General features: G+C 31.3%; 1 protein-coding gene across 19 annotated transcripts; it reads left to right on the top strand.

The window, feature by feature from the left end:
• The first annotated feature begins 280 nt into the window (after window positions 1-280).
• On the top strand, window positions 281-17474 carry LOC136230173 (probable disease resistance protein At4g27220). Of its 19 annotated transcripts, none has more exons than XM_066019139.1 (16): window positions 281-913; window positions 987-1115; window positions 3683-3850; window positions 3948-5564; window positions 5656-5742; window positions 6378-6500; window positions 7207-7365; window positions 9493-9575; window positions 9712-9819; window positions 10011-10053; window positions 10147-10210; window positions 10368-10449; window positions 12160-14866; window positions 15434-15697; window positions 16281-16390; window positions 17274-17474. In XM_066019139.1, exons 13-15 carry the CDS (start codon window positions 12200-12202, stop codon window positions 16371-16373), a joined length of 3024 nt encoding a protein of 1007 aa, XP_065875211.1. In that variant the 5' UTR covers window positions 281-913; window positions 987-1115; window positions 3683-3850; window positions 3948-5564; window positions 5656-5742; window positions 6378-6500; window positions 7207-7365; window positions 9493-9575; window positions 9712-9819; window positions 10011-10053; window positions 10147-10210; window positions 10368-10449; window positions 12160-12199; the 3' UTR covers window positions 16374-16390; window positions 17274-17474. The 19 variants fall into 19 exon arrangements, with proteins under 19 accessions (XP_065875211.1, XP_065875210.1, XP_065875216.1 ...); XM_066019138.1 differs by having other exon boundaries at window positions 10153-10210; XM_066019144.1 differs by having other exon boundaries at window positions 10153-10210; window positions 10374-10449.
• Window positions 17475-17732: the final 258 nt, after the last annotated feature.

The following is a 17732-nucleotide window of genomic DNA, read 5'->3' on the forward strand; positions in this document are numbered from 1 at the left end:
ACCATTTGTATCTAAAATATTTAATTGATTATTAATACATGTACAATTTTTTTTATTAAAATATAACAATTAAGTCGATCACATATAATTTAATCACATATTTTTTGTCAATTATTTAAAATGTTTACTATATACAAATACTAATCTATATCAATATATCTATATATACTAATTTTGTAGAATATATTGCTGATGTGTCGTTTTCTTAATTATCTATCTATTGTTGACGTGTAATTTTCTTAGACTATCTTTGACTCCTCTTCTTCTTTACAATTACGTTACTCCTATTACGGTTTCTTCTGGCTTTTTGCATAACCATGGTTGTTAACTGTTAATAAAACTACCCACTCTTCTTTCACTTTTCTTTCTCGATCTTTTCTATGTCGAGATCCTCCAACTTTTCTTTCATTTTTCTTTCTCCATGTTTTGTACCCACGCTTCTTTCACTTTTCTTTCTTGATCTCTTCTCTGTCGAGATCCTCCAACTTTTCTTTCACTTTTCTTTCTCCATGTTTTGTCTCTAGATCCTCAAATTCTTCAACCAAAAACGCTTCTGGCTCTAGATTCTCAAATTCTGTTAACCTACGGGATTCACCATCGGCACGACGCAGTATGGTTATGATCGAGCAGGCACGAGATATTGATGCTGGTGGTGATCGATCGCTGAATCTGGAGATTTCCGGTAATTCTAGGGATGGAATTGATGATAATTTTACAGTTCGAGTTGAGAAGGATGATGAGCACAACAGCGGAAACAGCAGTGCCTGAGAAAGATCAGAAGGAGGAGAATTCGTTAGGAAAAGTGGCGAAATCTGATAGTAGTAGCAGTGCTGTGGTGCCCAGTTATTGGGGGATTGATAGGCCTAAACTCAAGAGGGACGATGGTAGTGAGTGGCCATGGAATTGCTTCATGGTATGTAAATTGACTTAAATTGATTTCTATTTTGCTTGAGCTGTGTATAATTTTCGTGTTTTTGGTGGTGTAGCCATGGGACAGCTACAAGTCTAACACATCGATAGATCTGACTAAGCATCACAAGCCGACGACGTTTTTGGATAAATTTGCCTACTGGACGGTGAAATCGCTTCGAGTTCCAACTGATATATTCTTTCAGGTTCGTTTTTTCACTCTGTTCTTGGTTCCTTATTCATCCGTATTTTTTTTATGTAGTTTATGTTGTTTATTTTGGTTGAATTAGTTTTTGAAAGATTCAGCACTTGAATTTCATTGATCAATTTTGACACACTTGCAACTTGAGTATGTTTATTCCCGAAATTCGTGTATTAAAAATTCAAAAAGCTTGTGAAAATAGAGTTTTGCGTAAAAACTATGAATATTACGTAAATCTCTTATTTTTAGACATAATTTACGTAAGATTTGACTAAATTTACGTAATCCTTTTACTTTAGGAGAAAAATCCACAAACCTTATGAAAAATATAGTTTTACGGTTTTACGTAAAATCTTTTATTTTTAGACATAATTTACGTAAGGTTTAACTAAATTTACCTAACCTTGTTATTTTAGGAGAAAAAATCCACAAACATTGTGAAGATTAGAATTTTACGTGAAACTTTTGGACTTTACGTAAAGATTTTATTTTTTAGATATAATTTACATATAGTTTGACTAAATTTACGTAACATTTTTATTTTAGAAGAAAAAATTCACAAACCTTGTGAAAATAGAGTTTTACGTAAAACCTATGAATTTTACGTAAATCTCTTATTTTTAGACATAATTGACGTAAGATTTGATAAAATTTACGTAACCCTTTTACTTTAGGAGAAAAATCCACAAACATTATGAAAATTAGAGTTTTACGTAAAACCTTTGAACTTTACGTAAATATTTTATTTTTAGATATAATTTACGTATAGTTTGACTAAATTTACGTAACCTTTTTATTTTAGGAGAAAAAAATTCACAAACCTTGTGAAAATAGAGTTTTACGTAAAACCTATGAATTTTACGTAAATCTTTTATTTTTAGACATAAGTTACGTAAGCTTTGACTAAATTTACGTAACCTTGTTATTTTAGAAGAAAAAATCCACAAACATTGTGAAAATTAGAGTTTTATGTAAAACTTTTAAACTTTACGTAAATATTTTATTTTTAGATATAATTTACGTATAGTTTGACTAAATTTACGTAACCTTTTTATTTTAGGAGAAAAAAATACACAAACCTTGTGAAAATAGAGTTTTACGTAAAACCTATGAATTTTATGTAAATCTTTTATTTTTAGACATAATTTACGTAAGGTTTGACTAAATTTACGTAACCTTTTTATTTTAGGAGAAAAAATCCACAAACCTTGTGAAAATTAGAGTTTTACGTAAAATCTTTGCATAAATATTTTATTTTTAGATATAATTTACGTATAGTTTTGCTAAATTTAGGTAACCTTTTTATTTTAGGAGAAACAAATTCACAAACCTTGTGAAAATAGAGTTTTACGTAAAAAAATTTATTTTATCAGTCCATATGTTAAATATCTAACATATTGTTTAGTTCTCGTATTTTAATAATATATTGTTTACTTCTTATTTTTTATTTTGATTAGTTTTGTTACTTAAAATTTTAAATTATTAAACAGATTAATCCCTCTACAGGGGACTAAACTGTTGAATTGAACTAAAATTAAGGACTGAATAATGTATTATTAACATATAATGACTAAATAGTAATTAGATTAAAATATATGGACTCATATATTATTTATCTTTGTAATTAATAATCTTTAAAGTTTCCATAATTAAATATTACCTGCTATAGCAGGTTACCTTTTATATTAATTTTAATTAATCTTATTTTTATTAACACATGTCCAATTACTATTAGATACTAAAAGAAAGTATTATTACTTTTTTTTTCCAACATAGTAACCATACAATTTACCTTTAGTTTTAACTTTTATTCTATTAAATATTAACCCTTTATATAGGAACTGAACTGTTTAACTATTAAAATATTTGAAAAATTAAACCGTAAAATATCACAAAAATTAAAGACTAGATATTGTATTATTAAAATATAAGGAATAAATAATAAGTTAGATAAATATGTTAGGTTAAAATATGGAGAGATGAATAAATTATTTTAAAAAAATGATAAAACAACAAGTGTAATATTTAATTAGTTTAAATTATTTTATTAATAATGACAAAATGTTCTCTCTTTATTTGAATCCTTGTTTCAGCTTTGATATGTTGTCGCTTGTTCTAGCTTCTGCTGCTGCTTGATAATTTTGGAGAGTTTATTTGGTAATTACTATATATATATATATAGGAATAAGATGTAAAAATACTCTTAACGTTTCAGCTAGGAGTAATTTTACCCTTAACGTCTAAAATAGTGTAATTTTACCTCTAACGTTGGCAGTCAAGAGCAATTTTATCCCAACACTGTCAAGTTTGGTCAATTTGAGAAATAATTCATTAATGAGTAAAATTAACGAGTTGTTGCGAGAAAAACCCCGTGAACAAGCTCAAAAGTGGCCCAAAACAAGATTTAGAGCTCAAATCAATTAAGCTGTAAGCAAAGTAAATATTTTCTTTTTTGCTTATTCCTATGTGTGAGTGAATTCTACATTTACATCAATTCTTATTTAGTTTTTCATTTTGTGTTAAGAGAATCACTTCTTTTTTTATTCTAATTTAATTCAATTTTTTTTGTAGTTGAATTTAATTGGGTCGTTTCGGCGTTAATGGTCCAAAACGAAAAAAAAGACTGCACCAAAAATATTTGGTTCATTGGTTTTGTTCTCTGATCGAAGGAGTCGAATCCCATGGCTCCCATGGACACATGCGTGGGTGCTCCAAAAGATATAACAAATATGTCTGAGGGTAAGGTTTTTTATTTAGAACTATCTTTCTCCTTGGTTGGATTTTCAATCTCATTCAATATACGCCATTAAATAGGTACTTCATTTTTATTTGTTAGGTATTGATCCGTTTGAAAGAAATGGGTAAGTAAATTCAGCATTGATTATTAATTGATAACTTCCGGACACAACTCATAGACTAATGCTACTTCTGTTCTATACTTTTCCTTCTTATAGCCAGGTACATGCTTACTCTAATCTCAGTTGTGAGACTTATCTAACTATATTTGTTTCCCTTTTAAAAAATTGAAGATTCTTCTCTATTTTCTATTTGTTTAATTATTTCTAAACATGCATATTCATTTGTTCAATGTTGACTACACTGATGCTTACTTTTTTAGTAGATTTAATTCATTATCTCATTAATGACATTTCTTCCTTCTAATTTGATTATATTGATAAAACTTTTACATGAGTAATTATTGGAGTTTGTGACACATAACGTTAGTTTCTGATTTTTTTTTTTAAAGAAGTCTATTGCTTTTTTTTGTTTATGTATCACTCTCCTAAGAACGGTTATGAACATTTTCGTTATGGTTTTAACGGATGCAAAGTTGGTTTCTTATTAAGAGAACTACTAAACATCTACCAAAATAACATGAAATAAAATTGCAACCAGTTACTTTTGCAGGTGTGGCCAATTATGAATGTTATAGTTTGTATTGCTTTTTATTTCATTTTTAGTTGTTTATTCTGGAAATTCGGAATTGACCATGTCTTATTCATATGTTCTAATTGATTCTTTATGTCTTATTTTTTGAATTTACAGGACTAGAATTGACATATCAGCTATCACTAATGCAAAAGGATTATATGATCATTATTACTGAAAGGATTATATCATCATTACTGAAAAGGATTATATTATCTGATCAGATGTAATGATATTGTTTGCTATTTTAATAGGCTTAAAGCAGTCCATATGTTGCCTTGTGGAAGCAACTATATAAGTGTCTTCTACTATTAAACGAACATCTTCCTAAAGAGAATATATTAAATTGGAAAATTTAATATGTTAATTGAAGATTTTTATTTGTGAGAATGAAGACAAAACGTGTAGTCTTACTTAAAATATTAATACACATTAAATTATATATTAATGTATTCCTTCATATGTTTGATATATTTAAAAATATTATTTGCACCGTGCATTGCACGGGTATAGAACTAGTATAATTATAAAGCGTCAACAAATACAATATACGAAATTGCTCCAGTTTATCTATAAACTTATTTGAAATATCTGGTATAATTGTTAAAAAAAAGTTAAATAAATATTTTTAAAATTTCAATAATATAGAGTTAAAATTTGATTTTGCCTAAAAACATTAGATTTAAATTTGCACTAGTACATACGTTAGAGTTAAATTTGATAGTTATATTGTAAATAAAACAAAATTTTACTACATTTTAGTAAAAAATGTTTCTTATTAATATTTTCCCACCTAAATTTGCTTCCTAAAATTTCATTTTTCCCTCCCAAGAATAAAAAGTTTCCCCAAAAATTCAAATTTCGTTCCCAATCTATTTTCCTCTGAGGACGTCTCTCCCATCTCCTATGTTTTCTCATCTCCGGGAGTAAGTCAGAGAACCAGAAGGACGATGGTAGGGACAAGTGACTGTGAGTGAGGTTTAAAACGACAAGTGCGGGTGAAGTGGAGACATCGCATTTTCCTGTAAATCCAACGCTATTTTAGGGTTTTTTTTTTTCAATTGAAACTGAAATTGAGTAATTAGACTGTTAATTGTTTATATTTTTGTTTGAAGAATTTCATCAATGGAGGCTGCAGCGACTTTTCTTTCTCCTCGTCAGAAAGAATTCTCTGTTTTTTTATCCTTCTTCTTCTTCTTCAGGTAAATACATCAGTTTTTATTTATTTATAATTCTATCAATTTCTCGTGTTAATTTACACTTATGATGTTGAAATCATGAAATACTAGCTGTTGTTTATGCATTTATAATGAAATCATGAAACCATAGTTGTTGAAAGCTGTCATGGTCAAAATCCTAGACAGATACTTTAGCTTGGCTGGGTTTCATGGAAAGTTGGGTAGAAATTTATCAATGAGTTTTCATTTCATACTTTCCTATTGTCTTCGTAGTGATTCATGCTTCATATTCTTTTCAACGGTCTTTGCATTAGTTGATTTTGTTAGTAATTTCATATTGCTAATATATTTTGCTAGAGGTTGAGTATGACATTGTTTATATAATTGTGATTTGATGAGTAAAATGTTACCATTGGTGTTTCATCTCTAATTGATTGTACAATTTCTCAGCTAACTGATTGTACAGTTTATTTCATCTAATTGATTGTAAAATGTTATTGTCTAATTGATTGTAGACGATCCCTCTTTCTTTATTGAGAGAAAGAGCTAGTTTGTAGACTGACAGATGTTCTAGTAACTTGAGCTGTATTCTATTTGAGTTAGTTGAATTTTACTTTGTAATGAGATAGTTACGAGTACAAATTGTATGATTTTCTCAGGCCACGTCCGAAAAGAGTACCAGGGGTTATTGATCAAACAAGAGGTCTCCTTTATTATGTTGAGAACACTGTGCAAAAGTAGTTTATACTCTCTGAATTGAAATATGTATGCATTACAGGAAGGTAAATACTCAGATTCAGAAACTAGTTCATAATCATTCAGTAAGGCTTACTTATACCAATTACTCTGCCTTTGATTTGCAGACCTCTGCCTCTCTTTAACCAATCACCTATTTAATTTTTAATCATATTTTTATGAATTTGGAACTACTTTTCTGAACTTCTTCATCTATTTTCTGTTCAAAATGGTTTTAAATGTTTTCTCAAGCTTTATTGATAGTCAAAACTTGTATTTACAAGCGACTAATATCATGTGTTCGGTAATTTTCTCTCTTTATTCACTTAAGCTATTAATGATGTCATTTATTCAGTTAGCTATGCTTTGCACCAACTAAGTACACTGATCTAGCTGCCCTGCTACAATTTTTTATGGCTAAGATAATAATTTTTTCTTAAGTACTCCCTCCATTCTCAAAGAAGTGTTGTTTTAGATAATTGTTTTTGTTCTTTTTTAAGTGTTGTTTTCGTTTTTCAATAAAATTTAGTATGGTTTTTTGGTCTAAGCATTTAAATTTTGTCTTGATTTATGTGTTTTTTAAGCTTTCAAAGTTTCTTCTCCAATCATTATAGGAGAGAGAATTTTTATTTAGTTAATCCATGTAAATTTATTAATTTAAGTGCATAATACTTGTGTTTCTTAATTTGTGTGAAAATTCTAAAACGACACTTATTTGAGAATGGAGGGAGTAACTATTATTCCTCTTAACAGTTGCTAAATCATCAGGATAGGCTTGCTGAATCAGTATGCAGCATATTTGGTCCGAATTAAATGCATTAGTCACGATCTGAGCAATTGAAACCTGCTTGTTTTAAGCCATTGGTGCTAATTTGGTGGAGAAATTGTGATTCAATTGCTGCTTCACCAATGGTATGTGTTTCAGTTTTTATTGTGATTCGTACATGATTTTGTTTAATTTATGAAAAAGAACACATGGGTTTGTGCTTCTGGGAATTATAGGCTGTGTTATTCTTGTTTTAATCATGGTCTTATTTTAAAGATTGGTGTACAGAAAGTTTTGGTTATAGCTGCCCTTTCACTCAGTCTAGTGGCCATGGGTTACACTTGATATATACATTATTACTTATGCTCATTCATTGAAAATGATCCTGAAGTTGTAAACTTTTTGCACCATTTGTTTCACATATTGGCATGTAAAGAGATTCAAATAGGTTGGACCCAATCAAACTTTGTAACTTTGCTTCAACACTCCACGATTTTTTTTTACCAAACTAAGAAAAACTAAGTTTATTGGCAGTGAAAAAGTGAAAAGTGCTTTTTCTGAGTCTTCTGTTACACGTCCTATCTGCTGAACTAGACCATTCAAGAATTTCTAGATTTTGCAGATCTCCAATTCTATTTGTCTCATAATAGTTCCAGTCTCTTGTCTCGTAGATGATCAAAGTTCTAAGTGATGATAATAATGATGGGACTTCCAAAAGGATAACTTTGAGCTTTTTCATTCCTTCAAAGAAGCCAACTGGGAGCTCCACTGGACTCCGATAATGGTTCAATATGAGCTGCAGTAATTCAAGCTTTGGACATCTCAGACCAACAGTGTTTTTTTTTATTAATTTTGCCACACAAAAATGAAATGGCTCTACAATTTTCAAGTTGACTGCTATGTGGCCACTTTTTTATAACCTTCTCACATCTCACTATATATGGATGTTTATCTTTTGAAGAAATTGATATAGCAAATCTCCTAAAACATCATGCATCTTGACACTACCATCTTCCTCACCTTCAAGCAACAAATTTGAGTTCTTTAGTTTATCAATTTTCGATTCAACTCTATCTCTTGTTTCCTTCATGTTTCCACATTCAGCTAGTAATGTTTTTGTATAGCTAAACATTTGAAAAGGAATTTCATATGAGAAACTCAAAGGAAAATTATCTTGAAACCCCTAATTTTTTCGATTTTTTGTTCATTAAGTCTTTGATATTTCAAAATTTTATATATTAAACACTCAATGAATTATAATCACTGACATGCATACCAATTGGTGTTTTGAATCCTGTGCCGTAAGCCCACAATGAATTTTCTAATTTTTTGGACCAATCCTTTTGGCCTTCCCCATAGTTTTTTCTAAGATTTTTTTAAGAATAAGGTGCAAAAGTACCCATAACATTTAAACCGAAGAACAATTTCACCGTTAATATCTAAATTTGTGCAATTTTACCCATAATATTAGCAACCAAGAACAATTTTACCTATAACGTCTAAAATTTGGATCGCTTTTAGGAGAAATTCTACTATGGTCCCAGTCCATTGGACCTTTCCAATAGAAACGTGACAATTGTGCACTTTCTTTCTTTCCACCAATCATCTCCTAATGAGGTAGCATGATTCTCTTTTTTCATTGGTTGAGTCCATTGTACCCGGTTCACCGTAGAAGTTTTCCAATTTTATACACAAATATTTTGTTAATTATTCCGCACCAATTGCATATCAGTTGATTCTTAAAAAAAATCATATTTTTTGTAATTTAATAATAAAATTAGAGATTACCCACTCTATTCCATAATATTTATCGTTTTTAACCATAATCTAAATTCTATTTATTTATCGTTTTTAGACTTTCAATATTCCTTTTCAAGTTTGGAGTGTGAAATTGTCATGGAATTTAAAAAATGTATTAAATCCCTTGTTTAGATCTAACCAAATTTAAGTTCATATATTAAATAATTATAAGTTTTTTTAAACCATTTTAGACTCAAAACAAATTATCACAAATTAATTGCTCCTTAATCCTTGTGAAATCGAGGGAGTAATACTTATAAATTCGGCGAAATACTTGGAACTTTTTTATCCTACTTGTACAAAAAATAATATGTTTCTTTTATTTTTATTTTTACTTTTCACAATTTGATAAATTATTTTTTAAATTAGCTCAATCTATCAACGTTAAGTATTAAATTAGCTCATAATTGAAGATTGCAAACACCTAATCAAGGAAATTGCTAACTCGTCTATTTCATTTATTCGTAAAACAGCTAATTGTGCTGCTCATTCGTTAGCTCGTGCAGCTACATCGGTCACTGGTAGGAAGGTCTGGCTTTCAGAGCCTCCCCCATATGTATGTTCTGCTCTTGCTTCTGACTATTAATAAGAATTCTTTCATTTGTCAAAAAAAAAAAAAAAAAAGTATAAAATTGTTCCTCAATTCCATCATTTTACCCCTTTAACTGACTCTATTTTCTAAATATTTACAGGGTAGATATTCAAATATACTAAATTTAGTCTAAATACAAGAATACAAGCAAAATACAATAAAAATACAAAAAAATGAAAAATTATTCAGATGGCCAAGCATTAAGAAGGTATCCATTTTTATCTCCTCTTTCTTACTTTATTCTATTTTTCTCTTTTCTTGTCCTGCAATTTATACCTTTTTCTTACTTTGGGGAAGAAAGACTCAAAAAGAGACTCGAAATCACTCAGTTGTAGTATATAATAAGTCTGCCAATATCATGTTATTCCATCAAACCTTCTTATATCCATCAAACTTCAGATTCATCAAACAGAAGAGTTCACTTTCTGAAAGCCATTTTCCGGTTTGTGTCTTTCATCCCTTTGATTATCCCCAAAACTTTAATTTGATTTTAAATAAGGATTATCCCCAAAACTTATTAAAATCACCTCTCAAGTTCCAGAGAAGAGTTCAGCTGCAGAAAGAGACGAGAAAAAAGCAGAAACAAAAGCAATTTTCAGGTTTGTGTACTTCATGCTTTTTATTATTCATTGTCATCAGTCAAAGAGGTGTCTACGATCTAGAAGTAGCCTGAAATCTTTACTTTATTTCAAATAAGAAAATGCAGAAGTTCATTATCCCCAAAACTAATAAAGCTTATTAAAATCACCTTTCAAGTTCCAGAAAATATAAAGCCAAAGAAGAGAGTTCAGCAGCAGAAAGAGACGAGAAGAAAAGCAGAAACAAAAGCCATTTTCAGGTTTGTATACATTTTCAACATTTGTTACTCCAATGCAAGACACTCTTTTAAGCACCATTGTTTGTTGGTATTGTTTAATATCTATATTTTTTATAAGAAATTTTTTATTTTGGGCCTGTTCCTCCGTTGGACCTTGGACAGGCGCCCCTTTGTCCATGCCGAGGGACAACCTTAATCTTATTATTCCTACGATTCTGTTAAATCCTCTTGTTCAGTTTGAAAGAGAAGGAGAGTTTCCCGCTTCTATTTTGTTACAGTAGGAAAACATGCTACACTTAAGTGTCTAAGATACTTAATATCTCCATATAGATTGGATTGGAAGGATTTAAGAGCAACTATTATGAGCATTGTTTAATTTTAAAAATAACACAAGTTAATTGAGCATTGTTGTAAGTTGTTGTAGTATTGTAAGTTTCCTTCCAAGAGCAACTAATATGAGCATTGTTTAATTTTAAAAATAACATAAGTTAATTGAGCATTGTTGTAAGTTGTTGTATTATTGTAAGTTTCAGGCGGAGGGATCGTTTGGCTAATTTAGTCAATATGCATATTGGTGCTGTTCCTTTTAGGTGCCTCGATGTCCCCCTATTTATTGGGATGGCTAGAGTTCGTTTTCTCTTTCGCCTGGGAGATAAAATCCTCCATGTGTTCTCTCGTTGGAAAGGCTCTAGTCTATCTACGGCAGGGTGGATCTGCCTTGTTAAGTCGGTCCTTACAAGCTTTTTCTACACAGTTTTGCTGTGTATAAATGGCCGGAAGCACTCCATAGAAAATTGACTTCAAGCATCACTAACTTCATTTGGTCCGGCTCTATCGATTCAAAGAAGTTTGTCATCACGTCTTTTTGGAAAAAATGTTGTGGGAATAAAAAGTTATACGGCCTTAGTTTGAGAGATCTTTCTCTCCTGAATTTTGCAATGCTGGGCAAGGTTTCTAAGGGTTTAATGGCACAGAGCAGTCTTGTTTCAAACCTATTATGATCTCGCTTTCTCTCGATTTCTGGTCTCCCTAAAGATTCACCCCTTTCTTCCTCTATTTGGTCATCCATTAAAAACATTTATAAGAAAATTAGAGACAATTCTTTTTGGCGGATTGGCTGTCATTCAAAGCTGAATTTCTGGACTGATGAATGGATTAGTCCATCAATAGCTTCTCAACTTAACTTAAGTACCTGTGATCAATTGGGGTTGGTAGATAAGGTTGATGATTTTCTTTTGGGGAATGATTTGGTTTTACCCTCTCTTCCGGCTAATATCTACCATGGCATCTCAGCTATTAAACGGGGGTAAAGATTTAGAAGATTATTAGGTTTAGAAAAAGTCATCCAATGGTTTATTCTCCGTCAAGAATTTTTATATCTGGCTTCAGCAACCTCGGTCCCATCAGAGCTGGTGGGATTTTATTTGGGAGTTGTTCATTCCTTCGAGTTGCTCATTACTTTGCTGGTGTGTTCTTCGAGGAACGCATTACAAATTCGAAGCTTGCCAATTCCTTCTCGTTGCTCTTTGTGCCTTCAAGCCGAGGAAACTATTGACCATTTGTTTGTTCATTGTTGTTTTTCAAAACAAAATTGGGTTGCTATTTCCTCTCTTTTTGGGATTCCGATTTTTACAACATGTTCTTTTCCGATAATTATCAAGATAACGTTGTTTATTTTTAGAAAATTGAATAAATAAGATTATAATACATGTTGATTATCCTTATTTTCAGATCTTGCCATTTCAAAGGCTCAGTGGAAGACTAAAACGAAATGGAAGTGCTAACCTCAGTTGCTGCTGATGCTGCACCTGGGTTGCTGGCCCAAATCATAAAACATATTGGGTACATTTGTAAATACAAAGAAAATCTCGACAGACTAAAAGCTGCAGCAGAAGAACTGGATGCCAGGAGAAAAGTTGGGCGTTGTTTCGCAGAAGAGATTAAGAGGAAGCAGAGAAGTGTTGCCGATAATGTTTCACTTTGGCAGTCTAAAGCAGACAAGCTGTCTCAAGATGCAAAGGAAAACATAGATAGAAATGACATATCATGTCTAAATCTATGGTCACGTTATTCCAAAAGTAAGAGTGCTTCGAAGATGGCTGTGGAGATTAATGAAATGGTCCTAGCAGCACCAGATTTTGGTAATGACTGTGATCGTCCATTACCAAAATCAGGAGACAAATTTAATCTCAGAGGTTTCATGGAGTTTGAATCGAGGCTAACAGTTCTGAATAAAGTCTTGGAGGCATTGAAGGATGAAGAGGTGAGCATGTGCAATATCTGTGGCATGGGAGGCGTGGGTAAAACCACACTGGCAAAGAAGCTTATTCAGAGAGTCGAAGATGATAATTTATTTGATAAGGTTATCATGGTAATCCTGTCCCAGAATCCTGACTTTGAAAAAATTCAAAATGAGATCATAGAAAAGCTGCAGCTAAAAGTTAGTGAAAATACTATGGCAGCAAGATCAATCTGGTTGAATGATTGGCTTACCAAAAATAGAACCCTTTTAATATTGGATGATGTTTGGAGGCAGTTAGATGATGAAGATTTTGAGAAAATTGGAATTCCTTTACGGTGTAACACATGCAAGATTGTTGTCACTTCAAGAATTGAAGATGAGTGCAAAAAAATGGGGAGTCAACGGACTTTTCTTATCGAAACTCTAAAAGAGGGAGAAGCTTGGGATTTGTTTAGATGGAATGCAGGAGAATGTGTTGATGATTTGGCTTTGCGAGAAACGGCGAGGAAGATTGCAGATGAATGCGATGGCTTACCTATTGCCATTGTAGCTATTGCAAAAGCATTAAAGGACAAGCCTAAAACTGTATGGGATGATTCTCTCCAACAGCTACAGAAATCAAATCTTCCGGGCATCTCAGGAATGGAGAGAATGTATTCTCGTATTCAATTAAGCTATGATCTCTTGATGGACGAGGAAGCGGAATCATGCTTTCTTCTTTGTTGTTTGTTCCCAGAAGATCATATCATTAAAGTTGATCATTTGGTCTCGTGCTGCAAGGGTTTACGATTATTGAAACATGTGAAAACCATGAAGGAAACAAGAGATAGAGTTGAATCGAAAATTGATAAACTAAAGAACTCAAACATGTTGCTTGAGGGTGAAGAAGATGGTACTGTCAAGATGCATGATGTCTTTCGAGATTTTGCTATATCAATTTCTTCCAAAGATAAACATTCATATATAGTCACATGTGAGAAGGTTATGAAAGATTGGCCAGATAAGAGTCAGCTTGAAAATTGTACTGCCATTTCATTTGTGTGTGACGAAATCGAGATCCCTGTTGATCTGAGTTGTCCAAAGCTTGAACTACTACAACTCATATATAGTGATGATCAAGTTGGGCTCCCAATTGGTTTATTTGAAGGAATGAAAGAGCTCAAAGTTCTCCTTTTGAAAGTCCCATCATTATTCCAATCAGGAGACAAGAAAGTTGATGGAATTTTCTCTGTGTTAACGAAACTTAGAACTTTGGTCATCTACGAGAGTACTCGTGATTATCATGAGACGACTAAAATTGGAGATCTGCTAGGTCATGATGCTCTGCAAGATCTAGAAATTCTTGAATGGTCTAGAGGAGATTATTATTATGAGCATCTGTTGTATGATGATTTTCCAGAGGAGATAGGAGGGTTGTGCAATCTGAGGCGCCTCAACCTTCGCGAAATGAAATTTAAATATATTGGACCAGATATATTGTCAAAATTGAAGGACCTGGAAGAATTGGAATTGCCATGGGCATTCGATAAATGGGGATACAAAAAAGCAAATGGAGAAAGTGTGAATGCAGGCCTTGAGGAGATAGGATCACTTCCGCTTACTACATTAAAAATCTGCGTACCAAAGGGTTCAATTTTGGCAGAAAAGTTAGTAAAAAACCTAACAAGATTTCATGTTTGTCTCGGGCATTATGGCCAGTATTCTGAAGAATGCAGTGCAGTGTTGCAAGTAGTTGATGTGGATGTCATTGATATTACAGTGAGTTGGATTAGTGTTTTGCTTAGGAAATGTGAACAGCTACAATTGCAACAAGTGAGAAATTTGATGAATATTATGTGTCTGCAGCAGTCAGCTGAAGACCATGGGTTTCCACAATTGAAGTATTTAGAAGTTAGTATCTGTGATGAAATGGAATACTTGGTTGAAGAGCAGATTCCATCTACTTTCTTGTCTCACCTCAAAACTTTGAAGCTATTCATAATGGAAAATCTGAAAGAAATATGGAATTTTTCAAAGATAAAAACACCATGCTTTAGTAATCTGTGTGAGATAACAATTTTTTTATGTCAAAAGATGAAACATGTGTTTCCCCTTTCAGTTGCCAGAGAATTCACACAACTCCAACACATGGTGGTAAACGGTTGTGAAAAAATGGAGGAAATTATCTACAACGATGAAATATATTATGGAGATCAGGTACTTTACTCAATTTACTAAACAATTGATTAATTTGGTTTTTTTATTAACTAAAAGCATTATTCCAATTTTGGTGTTCGCATATCAGTAGTGTTCGCATGGACTTTGATTGACCAAATAAATTTGTTAAGTCACCATAAATCTAGGTTTATTAGAATAATACTCAGGTGAAGATTAGAATCATCTTAATTATCCATGTGAATATAATGATGTTTTTACAAAGTGTCTTAAAAATAATAGTATTTTAACCATGTTTAAGAGACAATAAATTATTATAAATAAGTTTAGGAGGTCAATGAATCATTTTAAAAAATTTCAAGTGACCAATATATCACTCTAAGTAAGTTTGAGGGCTAACGAAATGCCTTCCTGTCCGCTCTAAATGTGAACACTATTAATTGCCATGTTACATATATAAAAAACGTGTTCCAGAATTGTTAATACGAGTTTCCAATACATATAAAATAAGTATGTATTGAAAAAGTATATATCGTGGAACTAAATATAAATAAGTATATATCTTGGTCAAATTTTTGTTATAAGTAAATGTTTGTAATGTGTTGACAGATTGTGGATGAGAACATTGAAAAAGTATTCCCTCAACTAAAAACCTTGGAACTTATGGATATGCATAAGCTTAGAGTTTTTTATGATAGAAATCATGCAATTGAATTGCCTGAATTAGAACAAATGAATATTGCCCGATGCAATAACATGGAAGCTCTCTCTTATGGATCATTCTACACTCCAATACTTAAACAAATCCAAATAAATTGGATCGACTACTATCCAACGGCGGGGGAGGATCTTAATGCATTTCTGAAGAAAACGGTACGATTAATCTTTTCTTTAAACCTTTTACTTTGATATTTTTATGGATACAAATAAAATTTCAGCTATATGGTTATTTGAGTATATCATATTTAGCCCCATTACCAAAATGCTGCAATCTTAAATCCAATGTTTACTAAATGCTGCAACTTAAAGTCTCATTAATGAAAGATGAGTTTTTTTTTTCATTAATAAATATGTGTAACTCAAGCATATTGGATGGGGTAGCCACACATTGAAGGTCGAAGGTTGATCAGAATATGATATGAGCACATGAGGTTTGAAATTACATACAGATCTCATAAATTCTAGGTTTAAGGTTATATTAGTCTGTACTTAGAAGCTAAATCTGTCATCCTCCGATTAAGATAGTACTAAATTTGAACTTTTTTTTTTTTTTCTAATTTTAATATCTATGCTTGATAGTTATAACTTACATATATCAAATGTAATATGAACAATTATATATCCGTGTTATAAATTTTAGTACATCAAATTAACAATATTAATTTAATTGTATTATACATCTTTTTGTGCATGCAAATGTTAATTAATAAGCTTATAATTTTATTTTTTTTGAAAGTTGGATGCTAAAAGGCACATTGAGGAGGTGGAAAAAGATTTTGAGGAGAATGATAATGATAACATTGAAGAAATCCAACATGTTACCAGTTAAGCTAATCAAAATAAATGGTGTGTTTTACATCTTCTTCTTCATATAAACATGCTTTTACATTATGGTTTCGAAGCTATGAGTGAGTAAAACCAAACCGTAAATACATAACTAAATAAATAATAATAATAAAAATCAAACTAAATACTAATTTGGTTTAGATTGGTTTTTATTTTTTCAGTTTTTGGTATTAGAGATTAATATAAAAAAAACTATTATTAAACTTCAACTATCTACGTAGATATTTAGTTAATTGGTGTGAATATTGTCAACCATATTTGTTGGTTAAATTTCAACTGTAATGAGGTGTGTCAGAGATTGATATAAATAATGCATCATTGGAGAGCCTAAGCTTTTAGTTCAATTTGTTCTTTGCAATTCAAGTTGGTTTTTCAATAATTTTTTTTTTTTTAAATAAGATCGGATTGAAAAGTAAAATTATTCAGTTTGGTTATGTTCAGATCGATTTTTGGACTGAGCTACTGCATCCTCACCCTTATTTGTAACAGATTGATTGTTATGTAATTTTAGGATGATTCTTTCTCTTTTAGGAAACATAGTCTCCTCAACTTGGTGGAAAAAGCCAATTCACTCTCTTAATTTATAAAGTGCATCCTTAGCTCTTTGAACTTGCTTAAAGCGACCTATTGGCCTCTTGAACTTCTTTACATGATCTAGTGTCCTCATGAATTTGCTTACAGTGATATACATTTCAATTTGTCCAAATCCTTTCTTGATATGCCATATTGACTTGAGGGGTTAATTATATCACTTTAAACAAGTTCAGGACTAACGAGATACTTTGTACTTTCATGGGTCAATTAGATTTTTGGATCAAGTTTAGAGCTCGTGATATATTAAGCCTATTATTAATTTTTTACAATTCTTTGTATTAATATGCAGGTTGTAATATTGTGTTTTGCTTGGAGTTGATTGTTGGGTTGTTTATTTCAAGTTGGAGTTTGGATTGCTAAAAGGACCAATTGATGAACTTTTGGACATTTTTTTTATGTTATGCTGTTGTATTTCAGAGAAAATTTCTATTTGGACACCTTTTTATCTTTTGGATTTTATCATCTTAATTTAGTGTTGCAGCCATCCTTAGCTGGTGATTTTAAATTATAAGTTGAATGCATCAACGCTCTCTGAATTTGATTGATCATTCATGGTTTTGAGATGAACTATGTATGCATCAATTTTCTCTATTGTGTCTAACTATATATTTCGTGACTGATTAAGTCACTTTACCTTTGTAGTGCGCTTTTAACATTCTTGTATTTTTTTTATTAATAAGAGTTGAACCTAGTTAGAGAGCTCATTTTTTAAGGTGTTAACTTAGTTAGGATGTCAGGATCGGCCTTC

This window comes from Euphorbia lathyris, chromosome 5, assembly GCF_963576675.1.
Source record: "Euphorbia lathyris chromosome 5, ddEupLath1.1, whole genome shotgun sequence".
In the NCBI taxonomy this organism is placed as follows: Eukaryota; Viridiplantae; Streptophyta; class Magnoliopsida; order Malpighiales; family Euphorbiaceae; genus Euphorbia; species Euphorbia lathyris.

Coding starts and splice junctions, on each gene's coding strand:
- LOC136230173 (XM_066019135.1), top strand. CDS start 12,200: ATGGAAGTGCTAACCTCAGTTGCTGCTGATGCTGCACCTGGGTTGCTG. Junction 14,867..15,433: donor AAATATATTATGGAGATCAG/GTACTTTACTCA, acceptor ATGTGTTGACAG/ATTGTGGATGAGAACATTGA. Junction 15,698..16,280: donor ATGCATTTCTGAAGAAAACG/GTACGATTAATC, acceptor TTTTTTTGAAAG/TTGGATGCTAAAAGGCACAT.